Source organism: Argopecten irradians, chromosome 13 (assembly GCF_041381155.1).
Source record: "Argopecten irradians isolate NY chromosome 13, Ai_NY, whole genome shotgun sequence".
In the NCBI taxonomy this organism is placed as follows: Eukaryota; Metazoa; Mollusca; class Bivalvia; order Pectinida; family Pectinidae; genus Argopecten; species Argopecten irradians.
Window position 1 is genome coordinate 36,483,409 of NC_091146.1, and position 24,918 is coordinate 36,508,326.

General features: G+C 36.8%; 1 protein-coding gene across 3 annotated transcripts in view; it reads right to left on the reverse strand.

The window, feature by feature from the left end:
* The window catches only part of LOC138306763 (protein sidekick-1-like), a 101,861-nt gene that overhangs the window by 53,549 nt on the left and 23,394 nt on the right, over positions 1–24,918 (reverse strand). For all 3 annotated transcript variants that reach the window (XM_069247233.1, XM_069247232.1, XM_069247234.1), the window contains exons 2-5: positions 17,297–17,573; positions 3,333–3,620; positions 2,310–2,621; positions 1,380–1,673 (exon numbers count right to left, since the gene is read on the reverse strand). In XM_069247233.1, the coding sequence (XP_069103334.1) occupies positions 1,380–1,673; positions 2,310–2,621; positions 3,333–3,620; positions 17,297–17,405 (1,003 nt within the window). In that variant the 5' untranslated portion in view covers positions 17,406–17,573. The remainder of the gene's footprint in view (positions 1–1,379; positions 1,674–2,309; positions 2,622–3,332; positions 3,621–17,296; positions 17,574–24,918) is intronic.

The following is a 24,918-nucleotide window of genomic DNA, read 5'->3' on the forward strand; positions in this document are numbered from 1 at the left end:
TATACATCATGTACACTCATTTCACCGCGTTGTAGGCGTATACATCATGTACACTCATTTCACCGCGTTGTAGGCGTATACATCATGTACATTCATTTCACCGCGTTGTAGGCGTATACATCATGTACACTCATTTCACCGCGTTGTAGGCGTATACATCATGTACACTCATTTCACCGCGTTGTAGGCGTATACATCATGTACACTCATTTCACCGCGTTGTAGGCGTATACATCATGTACACTCATTTCACCGCGTTGTAGGCGTATACATCATGTACACTCATTTCACCGCGTTGTAGGCGTATACATCATGTACACTCATTTCACTGCGTTGTAGGCGTATACATCATGTACATTCATTTCACCGCGTTGTAGGCGTATACATCATGTACACTCATTTCACTGCGTTGTAGGCGTATACATCATGTACACTCATTTCACTGCGTTGTAGGCGTATACATCATGTACACTCATTTCACTGCGTTGTAGGCGTATACATCATGTACACTCATTTCACTGCGTTGTAGGCGTATACATCATGTACACTCATTTCACTGCGTTGTAGGCGTATACATCATGTACACTCATTTCACTGCGTTGTAGGCGTTTACATCATGTACACTCATTTCACTGCGTTGTAGGCGTATACATCATGTACACTCATTTCACTGCGTTGTAGGCGTATACATCATGTACACTCATTTCACTGCGTTGTAGGCGTATACATCATGTACACTCATTTCACTGCGTTGTAGGCGTATACATCATGTACACTCATTTCACTGCGTTGTAGGCGTATACATCATGTACACTCATTTCACTGCGTTGTAGGCGTTTACATCATGTACAGTCATTTCACGCGTTGTAGGCGTATACATCATGTACACTCATTCACCGCGTTGTAGGCGTTTACATCATGAGTTTGTTAGTATTGCTAAGATTTTGGCCTCTTACGTGTACTATTGTTAATTAAAACCTACGTATTGTATATATTGTAATTAAAACCTACGTATTGTATATATTGTAATTAAAACCTACGTATTGTATATATTGTAATTAAAACCTACGTATTGTAAGTATTGTAATTAAAACCTACGTATTGTATATATTGTAATTAAAACCTACGTACATAGATACTATGTATTTGCTGAAACGGGGATATATTTCTGTTCGAGGAATAAGGGGTATATATTCGACGAATAGCTGTTCGAGCTATCCGGGGTTTTGTTACATACATGTAGATTATATAGGGACACGGTCGGGACCGTACGACCAGTTCGACGAATAGGGGGTATTCGAGAAATACGGGTTCGAGTTAGAGGGGTTTTACTATATTGTAGTTTTAAAAAAGTTAACTTTTGGTTCTAACATACTTACAATAGACTTGGACACTGACATTCCTTTCTATTGCCGGTGCAATGAATCCTGCATTTGTTGGCACTCGGGCATTACAGGTATAAGTTACCTCCCTTGTTCTGGGCAATTGGCTGTCCCTTAGCACCAGCTGATTATCAGAAGTCTGAGGAAGTTGTAATAAAACGCCCCCTCTCCTCCATTCCATCAAACAGGCGGGGTTACAGTCAGTGTTACAGACCACGGGACCAAAAACATCCCCAATGATTAGCGGAGACCGACCGTCAGCGCCCTCTATATCAACAAACTGAGGACCGTCTGTAAGATATGTGTAAGAGTTTGATTCAATTTAATTGGTTTTGGTAGGTATATTTTCTATTGTGAAGATATCAAGATGTGGATTGCATACAATAATAATCACATTTAATGGTTTTTTAATTTGAATCAAAAGACACTAAAATAAATGTTGAAACTAGTCATATTCTTTTTCCTATTTTACATGTTTTTTTATTACACCTCTTTTCGCCTTAATCGATTTCGTTGTCATTACAAATACACTATTTATTGCGTAGTTAGTCAATATGTGGGGTGCAATACTTTACCAAATCATTATAAATGATACAGTTTATTTCAGCACAGCTCAATATTCTATACCCAAATACACCCTATGTCATAAACTTTATGTACAAATACAATTTGGTTTAGGAAAGGTTTGGATTAGGAAGTGTTTGGTTTAGAAAGTGTTTGGTTTAGAAAGTGTTTGGTTTAGGAAGAGTTTGGTTTAAAAAGTGCTTGGTTTAGGAAGAATTTGATTATGGAAGAGTTTCGATTAGAAAGGGTTTGCTTTAGATTAACAGAACAATCTGCTTCGAGCTATCGTAAATTGTAATTTAAAATGCGTTCAATATCTGAATATTATTTTGATTGTAAGCTATGGTAGGCAATTCTACTCACAAAGGGGCGTCAGTAGGTACTCTTCACTGTCCTCTGAGGGTGAGCCGCTGTACCCAGGTCTGTTCTCCATTGTCGTACACGTATAGGCATTATACCTGTCCCTCAGTCGCACTGGATCGATTATCAGGCTCGTGCCACTAACATCAAACCTGTCATTGGTAAATAAACTTCCGTTAAGTTTCCAACTTGATGTGAAAACGAGTCCGTGGTTGTCTGGCTTGGTTCGTGAAGTTGATGAACACCCGAGAGTTACAGAAGTGCCTACGACAGGGGATGGTTGGCTAGCTGTTATAGTTGGCTTTGTCGGCGAGTCTGCGAGTCAAAGATCATAAAACAAATTAGAAAAATGTTATATATATATACATGTACATATGTGGGCAGTCACAGGGGTACTAATTGTATAGGTCTGCGGTTTCCATAGTAACAGATCAAATATCGAAAATGGAAGTCACTCAATAAGGCTGTAGTTCAGGCGTATCAAACCCGATACATACAGAATGTTTCACGTAGATAAATATATACTTTAATGAACTTAATGAGTTATAGCCTGGAGCAAACAAAAAAAATGTGTTTTTAAGAAATTTTCAACAAAATAAAAAAAAATAATAAAATATGTACTCAAAAGCAAAAGTGAACGTTTTCGGAGTCCATTAAAAACCTTTGCCGGATGCAAGGATATCTAGACATACAAACAGACTCGCCAGTTATCTCCCCTCGTTGATCACACGATGAGAGGATATTAGGTAGAGTTTAACAGTTATCTCCCCTCCCTGACAACATTGTGAGAAGATAATCAGTAGAACTCACCAGTTATCTCCCCTCGTTGATCACACGATGAGAGGATATTAGGTAGAGTTTAACAGTTATCTCCCCTCCCTGGCAACATTGTGAGAAGATATTAAGTAGAACTCACCAGTTATCTCCCCTCGATCCCTGTCTACATGATAGGAGGATAATAAGTAGAAATCACCAGTTATCTCCCCTCCCTTACTACACCATGAGAGGATAAAATGTAAAACTCACCAGTAACTACCAATAATTTTCCACCAAGGATGGTGTTTCCACTAACCACCTTTGTGAAGTAGTATCCAGCGTGTGTAGTTGTCAGTGAATTAATTGTTAGTTGTGTGTCTGTTCCTGTCAGGTCAACTGTCACACCATCCTCAGTGACAGGACTTCCATCAATATCGCCATTCAACACTTGAAAAAGTGTCTTATCATTAAACATTATGGCAGCAGAAAAGGCATTATCTGGTGGCTTGGGAAGATACAATCTTACATTGGTCCCTTTATTGCTATACTTGGCCGCATCTGTAACACAAAATCATCAGACAAAACTGAATGCACATGAACTAAAAAGATCCCCTATTGGGCCCAACCACTTCTATATCAGACCAATAATTTATATAAAACCGATGTCCCTTTGCGCAACGATATTACAAACCAAATGTCAGTGACATTTTTTTTTCATTCCATGAGTAGAAGAATTATACTTTATTTTTCACCTAAAAGGTCTTGTTTCTTCAGCTGCTGGGGACCCGGGCCCTTGGTTTGAATCAATTGCTTTTCATTCCCATAGGACTTTAAATTCCATAATGTTTTCGTTATATTTTTATCTTAAAAAATACAAAATTTTGCCAAATGATAGAGTTGATAACTTTTTGGCGATATTTCTTAATAAAAAATGCCGTAGTTAATCAGGATTGTAGCAATGGCGGGGAAATACCAGGGGATTCCATTATTTACGCTGTATTGGTGCCACAGTCCACACGTGTGTAAAATCACACATGAGGGCCGCTTTGTATAACCTTTACAGTGGTCGAACTCCACTGTATAAATTCCGGAAGTTGCGATCGCCGAAACGAAAGGTTTGTTTGGAAAACACAGTATGCATGTGATCAAGGTCAAGTTTTCGATATTTTCTCACGATCACGAAAGTTGTCACAAAATATGTAATATATATATCTATATACATTAAACTTTTGATACTAATTTATAATTCTTCGGAAATGAAACTTATAATTACCTGAAAATAGATCTCATCAGAGCCTGTAATACTCTCTTTAACTAATTAACTTTAGATTATCTTTCTCTTACAGTTTACGAATTTTTCCTCTATTTGAATATGCTTTTATTCAAAGTCTTTCTCAGAAAAAGCATTCGAATTTTAGAAAATAGAATAAACACAGATAATAAACAGCACCCTTGGTCACGGTACTGTATGGTTTGTAGCGAGAGGACTGTATGTTGATAGCGATTTTGGTTTTATATGGCGGTTTGCATTGTTGGATTAATAATTGTTGTCTGTTAGTAAATTAAGACCCAAGACCCCCTTCTTAACACAGAACACCGAATTATTGCCCAGTTAGTTACGAAGATACAAGAACACTGTTCTGAATATTTACATTTGTAAAAACATCTTTAGGAAGAGCAGTGAGAAAAAAAATTCAAATAATTCCAGAGGAAATAAGTCTCAAGGGAACGCATAATGTTCATGTATACATACTTGGTTCGGTATCCCTCAAAACCCCAATGTACCAATGCCAATTTTCACTGAAATTAAACTATATCTGAATGTTGACCAATCAGAACCCAGGGAACTTAAAAAAGGAATCCCCGACAAGACCATCTCCATTGACTTGGTTATTTGATATCATTAGAAGCAGTGTTGTGGATAAAGCTATTGATCTGTAATTACATGATCATCGTGTGTACGATGCTCGCAGAGAGATTAAAATTTTATCATTTGTTATCGATGTGTTTCAATTAAAATGAAAACTGAAACGTTGCAGTAAAAAACCTCACAATTTAGATGTACCTTCTATATTAATACGATATATCATTGTAACAAAATAGTTTCATTTTCTAGGAAAGTTTTAACATCAAAGTACATGTCCACCTTGGTTATGTATCTCCCGAAACGCCATAAAAGCTTTGTTCTGATTGGTCGGAATTTCCGAAGAGACTTCCGACGACACAGTCATGGTATATGTTTTGTTAGATGATGGTTTTTGATGAGCGATGATGAACACAGCATGTCGGCTTCCATTTTTTATTCACAACTCATTTTTCTCTCCTCCTGAGAGGAGAGTTACATAATATATTGCATAACATAATAATTAAGGTTATCTCCCTTAGACCGATATCTCAGCATCTCCAGCACACCCATATCATATACATATATATAACATGCCGCCCCCCTTAATATAAAATTGGAAATTTTATTATGGGTGTGTGGAGATGAGGATACGGTAAAATAAACATTACTAGTTTTAAATGACATCAAAAGGATATGGTAATTAATCACACATGTTATTGATCAATTTATACTTTGATGTAATTATATAATGAATTAAGTGGATCTCATATGGACGTATCTAATATAGCAGAAAAAAAAATATATGTCACACAAATGATCATGTAATAACCAAATACTCGGAGAACCCTACTCTCAGTAATTCAGGGAATGTTTGAGTATCTACATTATGTATGGTTACATATACATTGACAAGAAAATCAACCAAATGTAGACCATTAAGATGAGACAAAATATAAATGCTATAGATTACTTATGAGAGATCTTACTATAACCATTAATTGTAAAAACATCATCAAAAGTTCAATTACATTACACATGTTTCTCAATATTCATATTTCAAAAATACTCCAAAACCTGGATCTTGTTACAAGCAATTCTATCCAAAAACACTGTAATAATCAAACATCTATAGCAAAACATACGCATGATGTAAATTAGCACATTCAAAATTTAATCAAGGAGTGGTATTAAATGGATATTCAATCAGATTCCCATTGGAATGAGACCTCAACATAAACTCTATGAAACTGTAATGTACATATAGTAAATTCAATCAAAAAGCCAAAAGACATTCAATAATATTCTGAATTCAGATCAGTAAGTAATTCTATCTAATAAAATGCAATTAGAAATCAAACTTAATAATCGATTTACCAATCAATATTGAATCCATACATCTAATTCAAACGAGAAAATACTGAGGAATGTCATATTATCAATAAAGACACAAAAATGTGTATAATGCATTATGTACAATTGCAACACAAATATCATAGTTAACACAACTACAATGGTATTCAAAGATGATGGAATAATTCAACATACATACATGACTAGAAATAAAGTCTACGAGATCATAGCGGGAGGTTTTCTCTGTACTAGTTTAAGTGCTTTAGAGTTCATTTTGCTAGGAGAAATCCAAACGGCGTTCTGAGCTGGCTCACCAACAAGATGTACAAGGTATAATAACCTATCACCATCTTTCTTTTGAGCTAAGACACGCTTTATTTTGTGAATGCCATTGTCGCTAGAGGAACCCGAGGAAAAGAGTTCATTTGGGTTAATATGGTGTTCATCACAAAAACGAGCAGGCTTACGTTTAGAGCGCACAGGTCGTGTTGAAGATCGAGAGTTTGATTTTGCATCCTGTTGAACAGAAGAATCAGCATCCACAGCAGGAGAGTCTATCTCTGTGGTAACATCAAATACTGACGATGACATAGCATCAATTTCCGTTGACAGTCTATAAGGATGATTATCCGACACCATTGTAGAGGGTTCAGAATCATTAGGTGGACTGTCTATTTCAGTTGTGAATTCATAGTTTTGATTGTCATTTTCAACATTCCTTTTCACTGAAGTGAGGGCTTGATCGATGAAAAAGTTAGATGGGTTGGGAGAACGTACATACGCCATCTTGAGTCGATCAATATGAACAGGTTTATCCATGACTTTCCCTGTCTGGCTATCTCGTAGTAGAATCATGTGAGGACTTTGTATCTCGTTAACTATATGAGGTCCACTGTATTTGGCCTGTAGCTTCTGTCCCTTGCCTGTAGGTTGTATACATAAATAGACATAGTCTCCTTCAGTGACATCCAAGGGGTGAGCATTACGATTGACTCTCTCCTTCATTTGTAGTTGGGTTTTGTGAACGGCATCCTGCATTTCTGTACGGACGAGTTGCAAACGCCGCGCATGTTGACGAAGATATGTATGACAATCCGCAGGCAATCCAGAGAAATCAGTCGCAGAAATGTTACCCAAGGGAAAGCGTGGTCTTTGTCCATACAATATTTCAAATGGGGAGTATTTCGTACTGCTATTGACAGAATTGTTCATTGCAAAGGTAATAGCTGGCAACACTTCCTCCCAGTTTTTTCCTTGAGACACAAATGGAGTCATGCGCTCTGCGAGAGTTCGATGGAGACGTTCCACTGATCCAAGGCAATGGTGAACAAATGCAGGTGTGAATTGTTGTGAAACAGAAAGCAATCGGCACACCTCTTTAGTACATCTTGACATGAATTCAGTGCCCTGATCACTCAACAACGAGTCACAAACACCAAACTGAGTAAACAGTTGAAATAAGCACTGCGAGACAGTTAATACATCCTTACTTGGAATAGGTAGTACAAATAAGTATCTGGTGAATAAGTCAACCGCTGTGAACAAGTATGTGTTGCCCTTTGCTGATGTAGGTAGTGGTCCATATAAATCTATTTGCCATACTTCAAATGGAGCCGAGGGGGTTTTGAAACTAGTAATTGGTGATCTCGTAGGAATCTTTGTAATTTTCCTTGTTTGGCAATGGTGACAACTCCGTACATAGTCGGAAACAACTGAAGCCATCTTTGGAAAATAGAAGTGAGTCCGTAATAAGTCAAGAGTGTGAGCAATGCCACCGTGGCCTCCCATGGGTGAGTCATGGTGAAGTTCCAAGAATGTTCGGATCATTGCTTGAGGCAATGCAAGCTGGTACTGACTTAGTAACTTCGAGCGTGCAGATTTGGCTATGCGCGAATGAAACAACAAGCCATCCACTAAAATAAAGTCACTTGCTTGAAGTAAAACCAACCTAGATTGCTTTTGAGAAGCAGGTAAAATCTGGTTTGATAAGTATGCATACAAATCTTTGTAGGACTCGTCAAGTTTTTGTAATGAAGCAACATCCTCTCGCGAGAATTTAGTGTTTCTTAATATGTCAAGTTGTGGTAGTTGGTCATTGGAAACATTGCTATCTGTATCAGTGACTCGTGTGTCTAAGAGTTCAATATCTGAATCACTTCCTTGAGAGTTTATGTCCATGGATGGTGAAGACAAGGATACCTCAGATAGCGTTTCTTGTGAATGTTCAGAAGTAGCCACAGGTAAGGGGGAAATACAAAAGTCTGATGCTATTGAGGGAGTATCACCACAAACGTGTTCAGGAGTAGAGGATACAGCTGTGTCATCACTTGTTATCACCTGTAGAACCTCTATATCATCGTCACTCAAATGGGTATTGTCAGTGTCCTCTTTAGATGATGCACTGGTAAATGCCTCACATGGCTTCAGAATGTCACTAGGTGTTTTTATTGCAGGAGAAGCTAGTAGATTAGGCAATGTAGTAACTCGACTACGAGACGTAGGCCGCAATTTACGTTTGACACGCTTGGAAGGTAACTCAGCATCATCAGTGTCACCATCATATCCATCGTCATTGTCCAGTAAGGTGACAGGTGGAAGCAATGCTACATTTTGGACTTTAACATCCACTTCATTAGAGCGTGCTTTGAGCAAGTCAACAATGTTTTGTCCAGTAGGCAAATTAATAACACAAGGCTTGTCATTCACATACGAGAAATGTGGGTCATCCTCATTGGGGCTGGTAATTGGGTCATTTTGTTCAATCTGGGACCTACTTAAGGCATCCTCAACAACCATTTCTGCAGCAGGCTTGTAAACAATGTCAAAACTGAATTGCTGCAGAATAGTTAACCATCGGTCAAATATTGCACCACTTAACTTCTTCTGAAATAGGGGTTTCAAGGCTTGATGATCGCACTCGACGATGAAATGCCGGCCGCGCAAGTAATCCGCACAGTCAAGTATACTGGTAACAACTCCCAACAGCTCCAGCTTTGTTGGTCCATATGACTGTTGTCCTTTGTTGAGAGATTTAGAACCAAAACGTACAACTTTGTGAATGTCTGGATGTGCATGCGTTTTGTCAATCCCTTTGTTTTCAGAATCCGCAGGATGAATTTGGTATAACATATATCCTATTCCCTTCGAAGAAGTGTCAACTCCCAAATGGAATGGCAAGTCATAACGCGGAAATGTTAGTACACATGATTCTGATAATAGTGATTTCAGTTTATCAAAAGCATTTTGTTGTTCAACAGTCCAGATAAACTTTTGTGTTTTCTTCATCAACCGTAGCAATGGCTGAGCGACAGCAGCATAGTTAGGAATATATTTTCTAAACCAGTTCATAAGACCCAGAAAGCGTTTCAACTCTGTTGAACTTGTTGGTTCTGGCATATCCTGCACAGCTTTGATTCGATCTGGTGGCGGACTAATTCCATCCTTGGATATCAAATGACCAAGATACAAGCAAGATTGTTTGGCGAATGAACACTTTTTGGGACCTAGCTTGAGCCCAGCTGCGCGAAATCTGGAAAATACTTCACTTAGATCAGCAAGATGCTGTTTAAATGTTTCAGAAAAAATCAGTACATCATCTAAATAACATAATACGGTGTGAAATGTTAAGCCATGCAAAACTTTGTCCATCAATAACTGAAATGTATTTGGAGCAGTTGACAACCCCATAGGCATCCTCTGAAATTGGTAGGTTCCAAAACAAGTGTTAAAAGCTGTGAAGCGTCGCGATTCAGGAGCAATCCCCATTTGAAAGAATCCAGAAGATAAATCTATAGATGTAATATAGTTCGGTACACGCTCACTAAACGACTCAGTAAGTTCCTCCAAATTCGGTATGGTGTAATGAAATGGTTTTGTTTGTGAATTCAAATGTCTAAAGTCACAGCAAAAGCGATACTGAGCTACACTTTTCTCACGAGAATTATCCTTAAACTGATCCGGATCTTTGCAACGCTTTGACACGAGTACTATAGGGCTAGTAATGATAAGATCCTCCTTTTCCGAAACTGGAGTAATAATTCCTTGTGATAATAGCTCGTCCAACTGATGACGCAATACCTGACGTTTATCTGGGGATAACTTGTAAGGCTTCTGGTTTTTGGCCACAGGATCAGGTTTTAACAGAATTTTATGCTGGACAAGATCAGTATAACCAAGTGACGGGTTGTCAGGGGTAACAAAAATATCAGAATGTTCAGCCAAAAGTTCAATCAATCTAGATTTTTCCTGGTCTGACAAATTATCAGAGATATCAAAGTATGACTGAAATTTATCTCTATCTACAGAGTTATCTACCCTTACAGTATCTATACAGTCTTTCTGTAACTTTGAGCTATTTGTTTCACATGGTGAAGTAGTAGTCACATGATTACACAAAAATACTTCAGGAGTACATTTGTCACTTTGAAATTGATTACCTTTACATTTCTCACAAACACAAGAAACTTTGTCAAAATTATTTGTATGCAGACTTTGACAACTATGGGTACCATGGCAGCATTTGGAACAATTATTTACATGACAACATTTGGCATCATTATTTACACAACATTTGGCATCATTATTTACACAACATTTGAAAGAATGAGGAAAAGTATGCATATTGTCATCAAAAACATCTTTGTCAACATTGTTAACATATTTGGCAACATTTGGTATGACCTGTAGTAACATCAATTCTGTTTAAGTCAATATGGGGTATGGTATGAACACAAGTATTAAAAACATCATTGTCAGCATTGTGAACACATTTGGCAACATTGTTTTGACTAGCATTAGCAACATATCTGTTTAAGTCAACATTATGACAACATTTGGCAACATTTGGTAAAGTATGTATACTTTGGTCTGAAAAACCTTTGTCAACATCATGAATACATCTGACAACATTGGTTTGGCTAGCAGCAGCATCAACTCTGTTTAAGTCAACATCAGGACAACATTTGGCAACATTAGGTAAAGTATGTATAACTTTGGTCTGAAAAACCTTTGTCAACATCATGAATACATCTGACAACATTGGTTTGGCTAGCAGCAGCATCAACTCTGTTTAAGTCAACATCAGGACAACATTTGGCAACATTAGGTAAAGTATGTACAACATCATCAAAAACATCATTGTCAACCTTCGACTGACATTGGGCATTGGAAACACCTATACAACAATGCTTGTCAACATTTGTACAAAAAATTTCATTGGATATTGTATTTACAGATGCATTTGTCTCATTGGGATTTACTGTATGTACTACATCTTTGTTTAGATTCAGCACATGAAAATGACCAATAACTTTACCCCGATATATAGTCACAGGTTTACTGGTGGGGTTTAAAATCTGAACAGGTACCATACCCTTGTGATTGACAGTAGCAACACTTCTGGCTAATAATAATCCAGATTTGTTTAGTTTTACAGTACCTTTACAAATACCTTGTAAACCACACAATACAGAAGTTTGCACAAACATACGACATTCACTGTTAGCAGCTACAACACATCGCTTGCTAGCAACTAGATTATTTTTCTCTGAAAAATATGTAAAGTTTGAAAAATCTAGTACAACTTTGTGTTCTGTCAAATATGGAATCCCTAGCAACAAAGGATGTGAGCACTGAGGAATAATGTAAACATTGACACTATGTCTTCCTTGTGGAGTTTTCATGATGACATCTGCCTGACCAATGACTTGGACGGTCTGTGAATTTGGTAACACAATATTAGGATTTGACAGTGAATTAATAGATGATTTACACTTGTTAGGTACAGACTCATACATTTGGGATGACATGATATTAATCTCACTGCCAGAGTCAATAAGAGCACCTATTTCATGAACATTGTCAAATTTAATGGCATATACATAAACCTATTTTTGTTCTCCCGAGATTCCGCGTCTACAGATGTATATGACTGAGTAGTACTAAATGCCTCAAAGTCAGAGGTTGAGTCACTGTCTATTTTGGTACAATTGGAAAAGGTGGCGGCACCTCGAATACTGGATGTCCCGGAGAGTTGGGCCGCTGGATGTTGTTCCTCACCGGGGCTAGGTAGTTTAACTGACCACAAGTGATGGCTGTATGTCCATACATGCTGCAGAGCTGACACATTGTCATAGGAGAAGGAACTCCATTACCGTTCCAATTACAGTTGAACTGTTTGTGGCCCTCACCACCACACCGGAAACATACAAATTTGGTGGTGTCAGAATGTGGACTGGTGTATCGGTCTGGAGCGCGCGAGCGGTGTCTCATACTACTGGAGTCATTTACATTTCCCCTTGTTGAAGAGCGTCCCCTTGACAAAACTTCTACCAAGTCAGAAAGTTGATTGACAACAGAATTCAGTTCTGAAATATTCGATGGCTGCTGTACGTGGGAAACAGTGGTGGGTTCTTTACGACAACCATATAAAGACCCCATCTGTGCTGCAGTTAATGCTGCTCGGCTGTCTTTAGGCTGACTGGCCCCTACGAAGCGCTGCAAATCTTCTGGTAAAGCAGAAATAAATTTTGACAGAATTTCTAGGTCTGACTTGCCTATGCGGTGTCCTCTTTCTACCAATCTGGCATAGAAGTCCTCTAATGATTCATGGATTGATAGTGACATGCTGATAAAGTTCTGATTTTCAAGGAGGAGCGCAGGACTACAGGCTGACAACTGTGTGTATTCAGTTTGAAAGAGTTCACTTACTTCCAACCATGACTTGTCATGTAGATTTAAAGAATTGAACCAAGTTCTTGCTGGGCCTTGTAGTAGTAGGTGGAATAGTGGCACTCGTTTATCGGGTGATGATCCATCCCCATGCAAAGAGTACAGTTGAGAATACGACTCAAATTCATGGAGAAACTTTAAACCATTTTCATGCGACAGTCCTGAAAATTTCTTGCATTTAGAAATATCCATTTTGAAAACAGTGGCCTCGCTAGTATTGGACGGACGAGACAAATTTTTCGAAGTCAAATTATCAAACTCATCTCTAAAATAATGTTCATTTAAAAAGGAATCAGGTAGGATATCCTCGTCATCAGAGTATAAAATTGTTGATGATAAATCAGATGTATCCACAGAAGACATGTCAAATAACAGGTGAAGAGTGTCATGAATTCAACGACAGGTGCGCGTTTGTGTAATTTCGCGCCAAAAAGCACATGGTCACATTCATCGTGATATGGCATCAGTTCAATTCACAAGGCAATCAAATGTATTTATAGGCATAGTTCATCAAAAATGTCAATAATGCAGTGAGAGGTACGTTTGCTTACACTGGAACCACGGATTCTCCACCATGTCATGGAATATGTTTTGTTAGATGATGGTTTTTGATGAGCGATGATGAACACAGCATGTCGGCTTCCATTTTTTATTCACAACTCATTTTTCTCTCCTCCTGAGAGGAGAGTTACATAATATATTGCATAACATAATAATTAAGGTTATCTCCCTTAGACCGATATCTCAGCATCTCCAGCACACCCATATCATATACATATATATAACAGTCCGAAGAGACTTCCGACGACACAGGTCGTATCAAGAGTCCCGCGATATTAGACATTAGGAAGAAGAAAGCTAGTTAGAAAGAAGTGAACAGAAAATATCCTTAATTTAGTCGCTTTTTACGATTATGCAATAGGGGCAGCAAGGGAAATTCTAACACCCTACATGCAGGGCCAGGCTAATTACTTGAGGACCCACCATGTCCAATAATGAACACTCCAAACTGTTGACATTTATCTTCTGTTGTTTTTAATATGTTCAGTCACAGAAAGGCATTATTGTATGAATTTGTATACAGTATAACTCTAAAATTTGATAATATGATAATATTGGATTATAAATAGCCAGATTCTACTGACGGTTCCTTTTTACAATAATGCTGACACTCGTGGCAATATTGGAAATAGTCTTAAATTGTCTTATTTGTTGTACCCTTTTAAATCAGTATCTCGTAAGTCTTTTAGGCCAGACACTTTAATTTATTTTGTATGTGATATGTGATGTACTGTATTATTGTGTTTTAAATATGTGACATTATGATAAAATGTATCTTACTAACGCACTATGTCCACAACCCTGACATTGCAATTCATTCACAGTTCTAAGCTATTAACATGTACATGTAGAAACTTCGAATTACATACAAACTAGGATTGAAATGATGAAAATATCGTTAAATACACATTATGTGGTACCTTTAGACGTACCTTACGTTAATAGCATAATAGAGATGTTGTTTTGTATGCGTTATACATGTGATTAAGATTAAAATTTAATTGGATTTAAATTGCATAGTGTCATTAATTAAATTTGTCTTAATATATTATAGACTGAGCACTGGTATATCTATCTAATATGCTGAAAATGTTCGAAGAGACACATACAGCAAATCGCTAGTAATCGAAGGAATAATCACTACGAACCATACAGTCAATTCCGTCATGACCAGCTACAAACCATACAGTAGCCCCGAATGAAAAAAACATGATTGTGGACATTATAAATAATAATTTATCACATACATTGTTAGGTTGTCTCCTCAAACATCATTTGTTCATCATCCATTTTGAATAAGTCCATAATTCTTCCAATTTGTTATTAAAATTGCAGAAATTTGGTCGGTTCGAATACTGGTGTTGTTGATTAATGGTTGATTATGTAGTATTATGAAGTGGTTATCAATATATATATATAATTGTACCGATTGCAAAAGTTAAATAAATAATCGCTTAACCTATTACGATATATAACACGATATATGAAGAAGTCCCTAGAATTATTAAAGCACAGATTGAATAGCAGTACCCGCTAACCTGGTTTTTAATCTCTCGCTTCGGCGATCGCAACCTCCGGAATTCATACAGTGACCTTTGACCCCAGATATGTTCGTCAACTGATAGATGTTGACAGACGACGCTAATACATTGTCATCTTATTTTCGTCGTTTTTTATAAACGAGTCTCTATAAATATTAATTAAAATCCTACTTAAAATCGTCAAATCCTTTAACATCTATTATCAGAGATTATTTCAACAAATTTTATTTCATAAAAAAATATGAAAAGGGATTCAGAGATTGTTCATATTAAAACAGTAAGGGAGTTAACCATAGAAAGTCAATTACTTGGAAATAAGCAAGTATTCAGCGAACAAACAGTTTTACACGAGACCATACAATGCGCTCTACACAGATAAAAGCGATATTTTGGATGTGGTCATATTTTGGTTTATTTGGCGTTTGGCACGAAAGCTCAAAAGTTTAACACACCAAAATTTATCTACGTTTTTATTTGTTTGTAAATATTTTCTAATCAGGACATCTACCTGATATTGATCACTTATGTGAACATGTACTCTGTGGTTAGTTAATCATATGTTTTATTAACCGGAAAAACAATACAAGTTGCAAATGTTTCATTCTTTTGTAAAAAATAAAAAAAAAAAAAAAAAAAAATAAAACACGTAGAAAGGTATGTGATTATTAATCACTTCTATCGAAGAAAGTTTGTCTAAATATCGATATGGCTTCAAATCACATCACGTCAGTTTTTCATTGTTGAGGGATATATCCGACGAAAGGACAAGTGAAACATGCAAATCTTCAGATTTTTTTTTATATTTCGCTCATATAAAAGTTCTGTGTCAAATACGGAACACAGGAAACGCCAAATCTAAACACACCAAATTAAACCATCCTATTTTGATATAAAATTTCCCGACGCCAAATATCCCAATATACGGCAGTTCTTAACCATTGTGCATGTGTGTCACAAATACGAGTTGTTTTAGCTTTCTCATGTATCGATCCCAACACTCATTTGATGTTGAATATGTAATTCATGATTGATAGAATAGCAATGCTATCGCCAAATTAATCCAAAATGTCATTGTATGGTAAGCAAATACCTGTAACAAGAATTAAAATACAAATGCTTGATTTTAAACTTTTACAACAGATTTACACACAGAGTTGTTCAGCAGTTCCGACATATTACCACTAGCCCTTCACCCCTATGGGTAGAGAATTCGGATCACAAGAGGGACATATGCAATGTACTGACTACGGGTCGGTGTTTTTTTCTCTGGGTATTACGGTTTTCCTTCACCATCAAACCTTGAACGTCCTTAAATGAAACCAGGAGGCTTGTGACTGTGGCTCTGCAAACTGGTGCAGCTTGAAGTTATATTTCATGCTAATTACACTGTAATGATATGTCACGTAAACATTTGATATTAGAACATGGACATGTAACTTGGTGATTTAGCTCCCCAAAAACATATGTCGGCCTATAAGAGAGCCGAAATCTAGTGATCATATATTCCTGGTTTTGAATAAAGCGCCTTCAATCACCGCCATGTTCAGTGACTTCGGGTATTGTCGGATTCCGAATCGTATCACGTGACTGACGTCGACACGACCTGCACGTGGTGAGCTAGGTAACTAGCGTAAGCGCACATGTGTTTGTTTACGTTTTCCTTCTGGGCAATATAAGCAAATCATGCAGGTATATGTCCATAAAATGAGTATTTGAAACATTCAATTCTCACATTGCCGTAAAATATTGTGTGTATCTACTATTGTAATGTGCGAGCATTATTTTCTTTGTGGATCCATTTGCTGAGGTCGACCCCATGTTTTGTTTACGAAAAGTTGTTGACATTTTCTCTTGGTTTCACAACTCTCGTGTTACTTCGAGATTGTCGTGACTGTGTTCGGAATGATTCGGCATCTTTCGAGCCTATTTTTCACGTGTACACGTAAAAGATTTTATTACTTTTATAAGTAAAAATACTTCCAGTGCTGCATTTTTATAAAAAGTGATAAAATTAGAAAGTTTAAAACTCAGACAGATGGAGAAAAATATGCATAATACTTAAGCACTTTTCACTATGACAAAAAGGGCGAAAGTTATAGACCATACAACTTTAATATATGGTGTCGAAATTGGTGCATAAAAGTTATGTATCGCGGTAATTGATACAACCATGCGCCAGAGGTCTTATATATATTTAAGTTCCTTACCAGTAGTAACAGTGGTTGATGATGAGCCACTAACTCTCCCAGATCGGATTGTTGATACCTTTATCTTGTAGGCAGTGTCCGGTTTGGTTTGGTTATACTGGTATCTCATTTACATCTGATGACAAATACACGTGCAAAAGTTTTTTACCAATCTTCTCCTCAGTGACTTCAATGTAGTACTCATCGACCCTAAATCGGTCAGGAGGACCCCATGTCACCTTGATAGTACCATCAGCAACATACACAGCTGTAATGTTGGTTGGAGAAACCGACTGGGCTGTAGTATAACAAACATATTATATATTATATAACTGTTAGGTTGGTGGGGTATAGACTGGGCTGTAGTATAACAAACATATTATATATTATATAACTGTTAGGTTGGTGGGGTATAGACTGGGCTGTAGTATAACAAACATATTATATATTATATAACTGTTAGGTTGGTGGGGTATAGACTGGGCTGTAGTATAACAAACATATTATATATTATATAACTGTTAGGTTGGTGGGGGTATAGACTGGGCTGTAGTATAACAAATATATTATATATTATATAACTGTTAGGTTGGTGTGGGGTATAGACTGGGCTGTAGTATAACAAACATATTATATATTATATAACTGTTAGGTTGGTGGGGGTATAGACTGGGCTGTAGTATAACAAACATATTATATATTATATAACTGTTAGGTTGGTGTGGGGTATAGACTGGGCTGTAGTATAACAAACATATTATATATTATATAACTGTTAGGTTGGTGGGGTATAGACTGGGCTGTAGTATAACAAACATATTATATATTATATAACTGTTAGGTTGGTGGGGTATAGACTGGGCTGTAGTATAACAAACATATTATATATTATATAACTGTTAGGTTGGTGGGGTATAGACTGGGCTGTAGTATAACAAACATATTATATATTATATAACTGTTAGGTTGGTGGGGTATAGACTGGGCTGTAGTATAACAAACATATTATATATTATATAACTGTTAGGTTGGTGGGGTATAGACTGGACTGTAGTATAACAAACATATTATATATTATATAACTGTTAGGTTGGTGGGGTATAGACTGGGCTGTAGTATAACAAACATATTATATATTATATAACTGTTAGGTTGGTGGGGGTATAGACTGGGCTGTAGTATAACAAACATATTATATATTATATAACTGTTAGGTTGGTGGGGGTATAGACTGGCTGTAGGTATAACAAACATATTATATATTATATAACTGTTAGGTTGGTGGGGTATAGACTGGGCTGTAGTATAACAAACATATTATATAACTGTTAGGTTGGTGGGGTATAGACTGGACTGTAGTATAACAAATATATTATATAACTGTTAGGTTGGTGGGGTATAGACTGGGCTGTAGTATAACATATTATATATTATATAACTGTTAGGTTGGTGGGGTATAGACTGGGCTGTAGTATAACAAACATATTATATATTATATAACTGTTAGGTTGGTGGGGGTATAGACTGGGCTGTAGTATAACAAACATATTATATATTATATAACTGTTAGGTTGGTGGGGTATAGACTGGGCTGTAGTATAACAAACATATTATATATTATATAACTGTTAGGTTGGTGGGGGTATAGACTGGGCTGTAGTATAACAAACATATTATATAACTGTTAGGTTGGTGGGGTATAGACTGGGCTGTAGTATAACAAACATATTATATATTATATAACTGTTAGGTTGGTGGGGTATAGACTGGGCTGTAGTATAACAAACATATTATATATTATATAACTGTTAGGTTGGTGGGGTATAGACTGGGCTGTAGTATAACAAACATATTATATATTATATAACTGTTAGGTTGGTGGGGTATAGACTGGACTGTAGTATAACAAACATATTATATATTATATAACTGTTAGGTTGGTGGGGTATAGACTGGGCTGTAGTATAACAAACATATTATATATTATATAACTGTTAGGTTGGTGGGGTATAGACTGGACTGTAGTATAACAAACATATTATATATATTATATAACTGTTAGGTTGGTGGGGTATAGACTGGGCTGTAGTATAACAAACATATTATATATTATATAACTGTTAGGTTGGTGGGGTATAGACTGGGCTGTAGTATAACAAACATATTATATATTATATAACTGTTAGGTTGGTGGGGTATAGACTGGGCTGTAGTATAACAAACATATTATATATTATATAACTGTTAGGTTGGTGGGGTATAGACTGGACTGTAGTATAACAAACATATTATATATTATATAACTGTTAGGTTGGTGGGGTATAGACTGGGCTGTAGTATAACAAACATATTATATATTATATAACTGTTAGGTTGGTGGGGTATAGACTGGGCTGTAGTATAACAAACATATTATATATTATATAACTGTTAGGTTGGTGGGGTATAGACTGGGCTGTAGTATAACAAACATATTATATATTATATAACTGTTAGGTTGGTGGGGGTATAGACTGGGCTGTAGTATAACAAACATATTATATATTATATAACTGTTAGGTTGGTGGGGTATAGACTGGGCTGTAGTATAACAAACATATTATATATTATATAACTGTTAGGTTGGTGGGGTATAGACTGGACTGTAGTATAACAAACATATTATATATTATATAACTGTTAGGTTGGTGGGGTATAGACTGGGCTGTAGTATAACAAACATATTATATATTATATAACTGTTAGGTTGGTGGGGGTATAGACTGGACTGTAGTATAACAAACATATTATATATTATATAACTGTTAGGTTGGTGGGGTATAGACTGGACTGTAGTATAACAAACATATTATATATTATAATAACTGTTAGGTTGGTGGGGTATAGACTGGGCTGTAGTATAACAAACATATTATATATTATATAACTGTTAGGTTGGTGGGGTATAGACTGGGCTGTAGTATAACAAACATATTATATATTATATAACTGTTAGGTTGGTGGGGTATAGACTGGACTGTAGTATAACAAACATATTATATATTATATAACTGTTAGGTTGGTGGGGTATAGACTGGGCTGTAGTATAAAAAACATATTATATATTATATAACTGTTAGGTTGGTGGGGTATAGACTGGGCTGTAGTATAACAAACATATTATATATTATATAACTGTTAGGTTGGTGGGGTATAGACTGGACTGTAGTATAACAAACATATTATATATTATATAACTGTTAGGTTGGTGGGGTATAGACTGGGCTGTAGTATAACAAACATATTATATATTATATAACTGTTAGGTTGGTGGGGTATAGACTGGACTGTAGTATAACAAACATATTATATATTATATAACTGTTAGGTTGGTGGGGTATAGACTGGGCTGTAGTATAACAAACATATTATATATTATATAACTGTTAGGTTGGTGGGGTATAGACTGGGCTGTAGTATAACAAACATATTATATATTATATAACTGTTAGGTTGGTGGGGTATAGACTGGGCTGTAGTATAACAAACATATTATATATTATATAACTGTTAGGTTGGTGGGGTATAGACTGGACTGTAGTATAACAAACATATTATATATTAATAACTGTTAGGTTGGTGGGGTATAGACTGGACTGTAGTATAACAAACATATTATATATTATATAACTGTTAGGTTGGTGGGGTATAGACTGGACTGTAGTATAACAAACATATTATATATTATATAACTGTTAGGTTGGTGGGGTATAGACTGGACTGTAGTATAACAAACATATTATATATTATATAACTGTTAGGTTGGTGGGGGTATAGACTGGGCTGTAGTATAACAAACATATTATATATTATATAACTGTTAGGTTGGTGGGGGTATAGACTGGGCTGTAGTATAACAAACATATTATATATTATATAACTGTTAGGTTGGTGGGGTATAGACTGGACTGTAGTATAACAAACATATTATATATTATATAACTGTTAGGTTGGTGGGGTATAGACTGGGCTGTAGTATAACAAACATATTATATATTATATAACTGTTAGGTTGGTGGGGGTATAGACTGGGCTGTAGTATAACAAACATATTATATATTATATAACTGTTAGGTTGGTGGGGTATAGACTGGGCTGTAGTATAACAAACATATTATATATTATATAACTGTTAGGTTGGTGGGGTATAGACTGGGCTGTAGTATAACAAACATATATATTATATAACTGTTAGGTTGGTGGGGGTATAGACTGGGCTGTAGTATAACAAACATATTATATATTATATAACTGTTAGGTTGGTGGGGTATAGACTGGACTGTAGTATAACAAACATATTATATATTATATAACTGTTAGGTTGGTGGGGTATAGACTGGGCTGTAGTATAACAAACATATTATATATTATATAACTGTTAGGTTGGTGGGGGTATAGACTGGGCTGTAGTATAACAAACATATTATATATTATATAACTGTTAGGTTGGTGGGGTATAGACTGGGACTGTAGTATAACAAACATATTATATATTATATAACTGTTAGGTTGGTGGGGTATAGACTGGGCTGTAGTATAACAAACATATTATATATTATATAACTGTTAGGTTGGTGGGGTATAGACTGGGCTGTAGTATAACAAACATATTATATATTATATAACTGTTAGGTTGGTGGGGTATAGACTGGGCTGTAGTATAACAAACATATTATATATTATATATAACTGTTAGGTTGGTGGGGGTATAGACTGGGCTGTAGTATAACAAACATATTATATATTATATAACTGTTAGGTTGGTGGGGTATAGACTGGACTGTAGTATAACAAACATATTATATATTATATAACTGTTAGGTTGGTGGGGTATAGACTGGGCTGTAGTATAACAAACATATATATATTATATAACTGTTAGGTTGGTGGGGTATAGACTGGGCTGTAGTATAACAAACATATTATATATTTATATAACTGTTAGGTTGGTGGGGTATAGACTGGGCTGTAGTATAACAAACATATTATATATTATATAACTGTTAGGTTGGTGGGGTATAGATGGGCTGTAGTATAACAAATATTATATTTATATAACTGTAGGTTGGTGGGGTATAGATGGGCTGTAGTATAACAAACATATTATATATTATATAACTGTTAGGTTGGTGGGGTATAGACTGGGCTGTAGTATAACAAACATATTATATATTATATAACTGTTAGGTTGGTGGGGTATAGTGGCTGTAGACATATTATATATATAAACTGTAGGTTGGTGGGGTATAGACTGGCTGTAGTATAACAAACATATTATATATTATATAACTGTTAGGTTGGTGGGGTATAGACTGGGCTGTAGTATAACAAAACATATTATATATTATATAACTGTTAGGTTGGTGGGGTATAGACTGGACTGTAGTATAACAAACATATTATATATTATATAACTGTTAGGTTGGTGGGGTATAGACTGGACTGTAGTATAACATAACATATTATATATTATATAACAAACATATATATATATACAGGTCACATTGGTCCCAGTACCACAGACCTGGTTCGATAACTTGTCCAGGGTTACGACACAAGTAATGATCCCCCACTGGACCCTACAACATATTAGATATATACAGGGTCACATCGGTCCCAGTACCGACGGTCCTTGGCCGACTTGTCAGGGTTATCGAACGAGCAAGTTTATGATCCCCCAGGACCCTTACAACATTATTATATATATAGGTCACAGGTTACATTGGTCCAGTTATGATAACCAGATCATTTAAACATATTATATGGCCGTTTAGGTTGTCAGGGTATAACTGGCACACAAGTAATGATCCCCCCAGACCCTACAACATATTATGATATATATACCAGGTCACATACGGTTGGTCCAGTAAAACCACAAGTCTGGCCAACTTAACATCAGGGTATTACATACACAAGTTATGGGGGATCCCCCAGACTTCTACAAAACATAATATATATATATACAGGTCACATTGGTCCAGTACCACGGTCTGGACCTTGTTCAGGGTTACGACACAAAACTTATTCCCCCGCAAGACCCTACAACATATGATCCCCCATACATGTCAACATTCGGTACCACAGTCTGCCCGACTACAGGGTTACTACACAAGTTATGATCCCCCAGACCCTACAACATATTATATATATACAGGTCACATCCGGTCCAGTACCACTCGGTCTGGCCGACTTGTCAGGGTTACGACACAAGTTTTATGATCCCCCAGACCCTACAACATATTATTATATATATACAGGTCACATTGGTCCAGTACCACGGTCTGGTCTGGCCGACTTGTCAGGGTTACGACACAAGTTATGATCCCCCAGACCCTACAACATATTATATATATACAGGTCACATCGGTCCATACCACGGTCCTGGTCGACATTATCAGGGTTACGACACAAGTTATGATCCCCAGACCCTACAACATATTATATATACAGGTCACATTGGTCCAGATACCACGGTCTGGCCGACTTATCAGGGTTACGACACAAGTTATGATCCCCCAGACCCTACAACATATTATATATATACAGGTCACATTGGTCCAGTACCACGGTCTGGCCGACTTATCAGGGTTACGACACAAGTTTATGATCCCCCAGACCCTACAACATATTATATATATACAGGTCACATCGGTCCAGTACCACGGTCTGGTCGACTTGTCAGGGTTACGACACAAGTTATGATCCCCCAGACCCTACAACATATTATATATACAGGTCACATTGGTCCAGTACCACAGTCTGGCCGACTTATCAGGGTTACGACACAAGTTATGATCCCCCAGACCCTACAACATATTATATATATACAGGTCACATCGGTCCAGTACCACGGTCTGGCCGACTTGTCAGGGTTACGACACAAGTTATGATCCCCCAGACCCTACAACATATTATATATATACAGGTCACATTGGTCCAGTACCACGGTCTGGCCGACTTGTCAGGGTTACGACACAAGTTATGATCCCCCAGACCCTACAACATATTATATATATACAGGTCACATCGGTCCAGTACCACCACGGTCTGGTCGACTTGTCAGGGTTACGACACAAGTTATGATCCCCCAGACCCTACAACATATTATATATATACAGGTCACATTGGTCCAGTACCACAGTCTGGCCGACTTGTCAGGGTTACGACACAAGTTATGATCCCCCAGACCCTACAACATATTATATATATACAGGTCACATCGGTCCAGTACCACGGTCTGGTCGACTTGTCAGGGTTACGACACAAGTTATGATCCCCCAGACCCTACAACATATTATATATATACAGGTCACATGGTCCAGTACCACGGTCTGGACGACTTGTCAGGGTTACGACACAAGTTATGATCCCCCAGACCCTACAACATATTATATATATACAGGTCACATCGGTCCAGTACCACGGTCTGGCCGACTTGTCAGGGTTACGACACAAGTTATGATCCCCCAGACCCTACAACATATTATATATATACAGGTCACATCGGTCCAGTAACCACGGTCTGGCCGACTTGTCAGGGTTACGACACAAGTTATGATCCCCCAGACCCTACAACATATTATATATATACAGGTCACATTGGT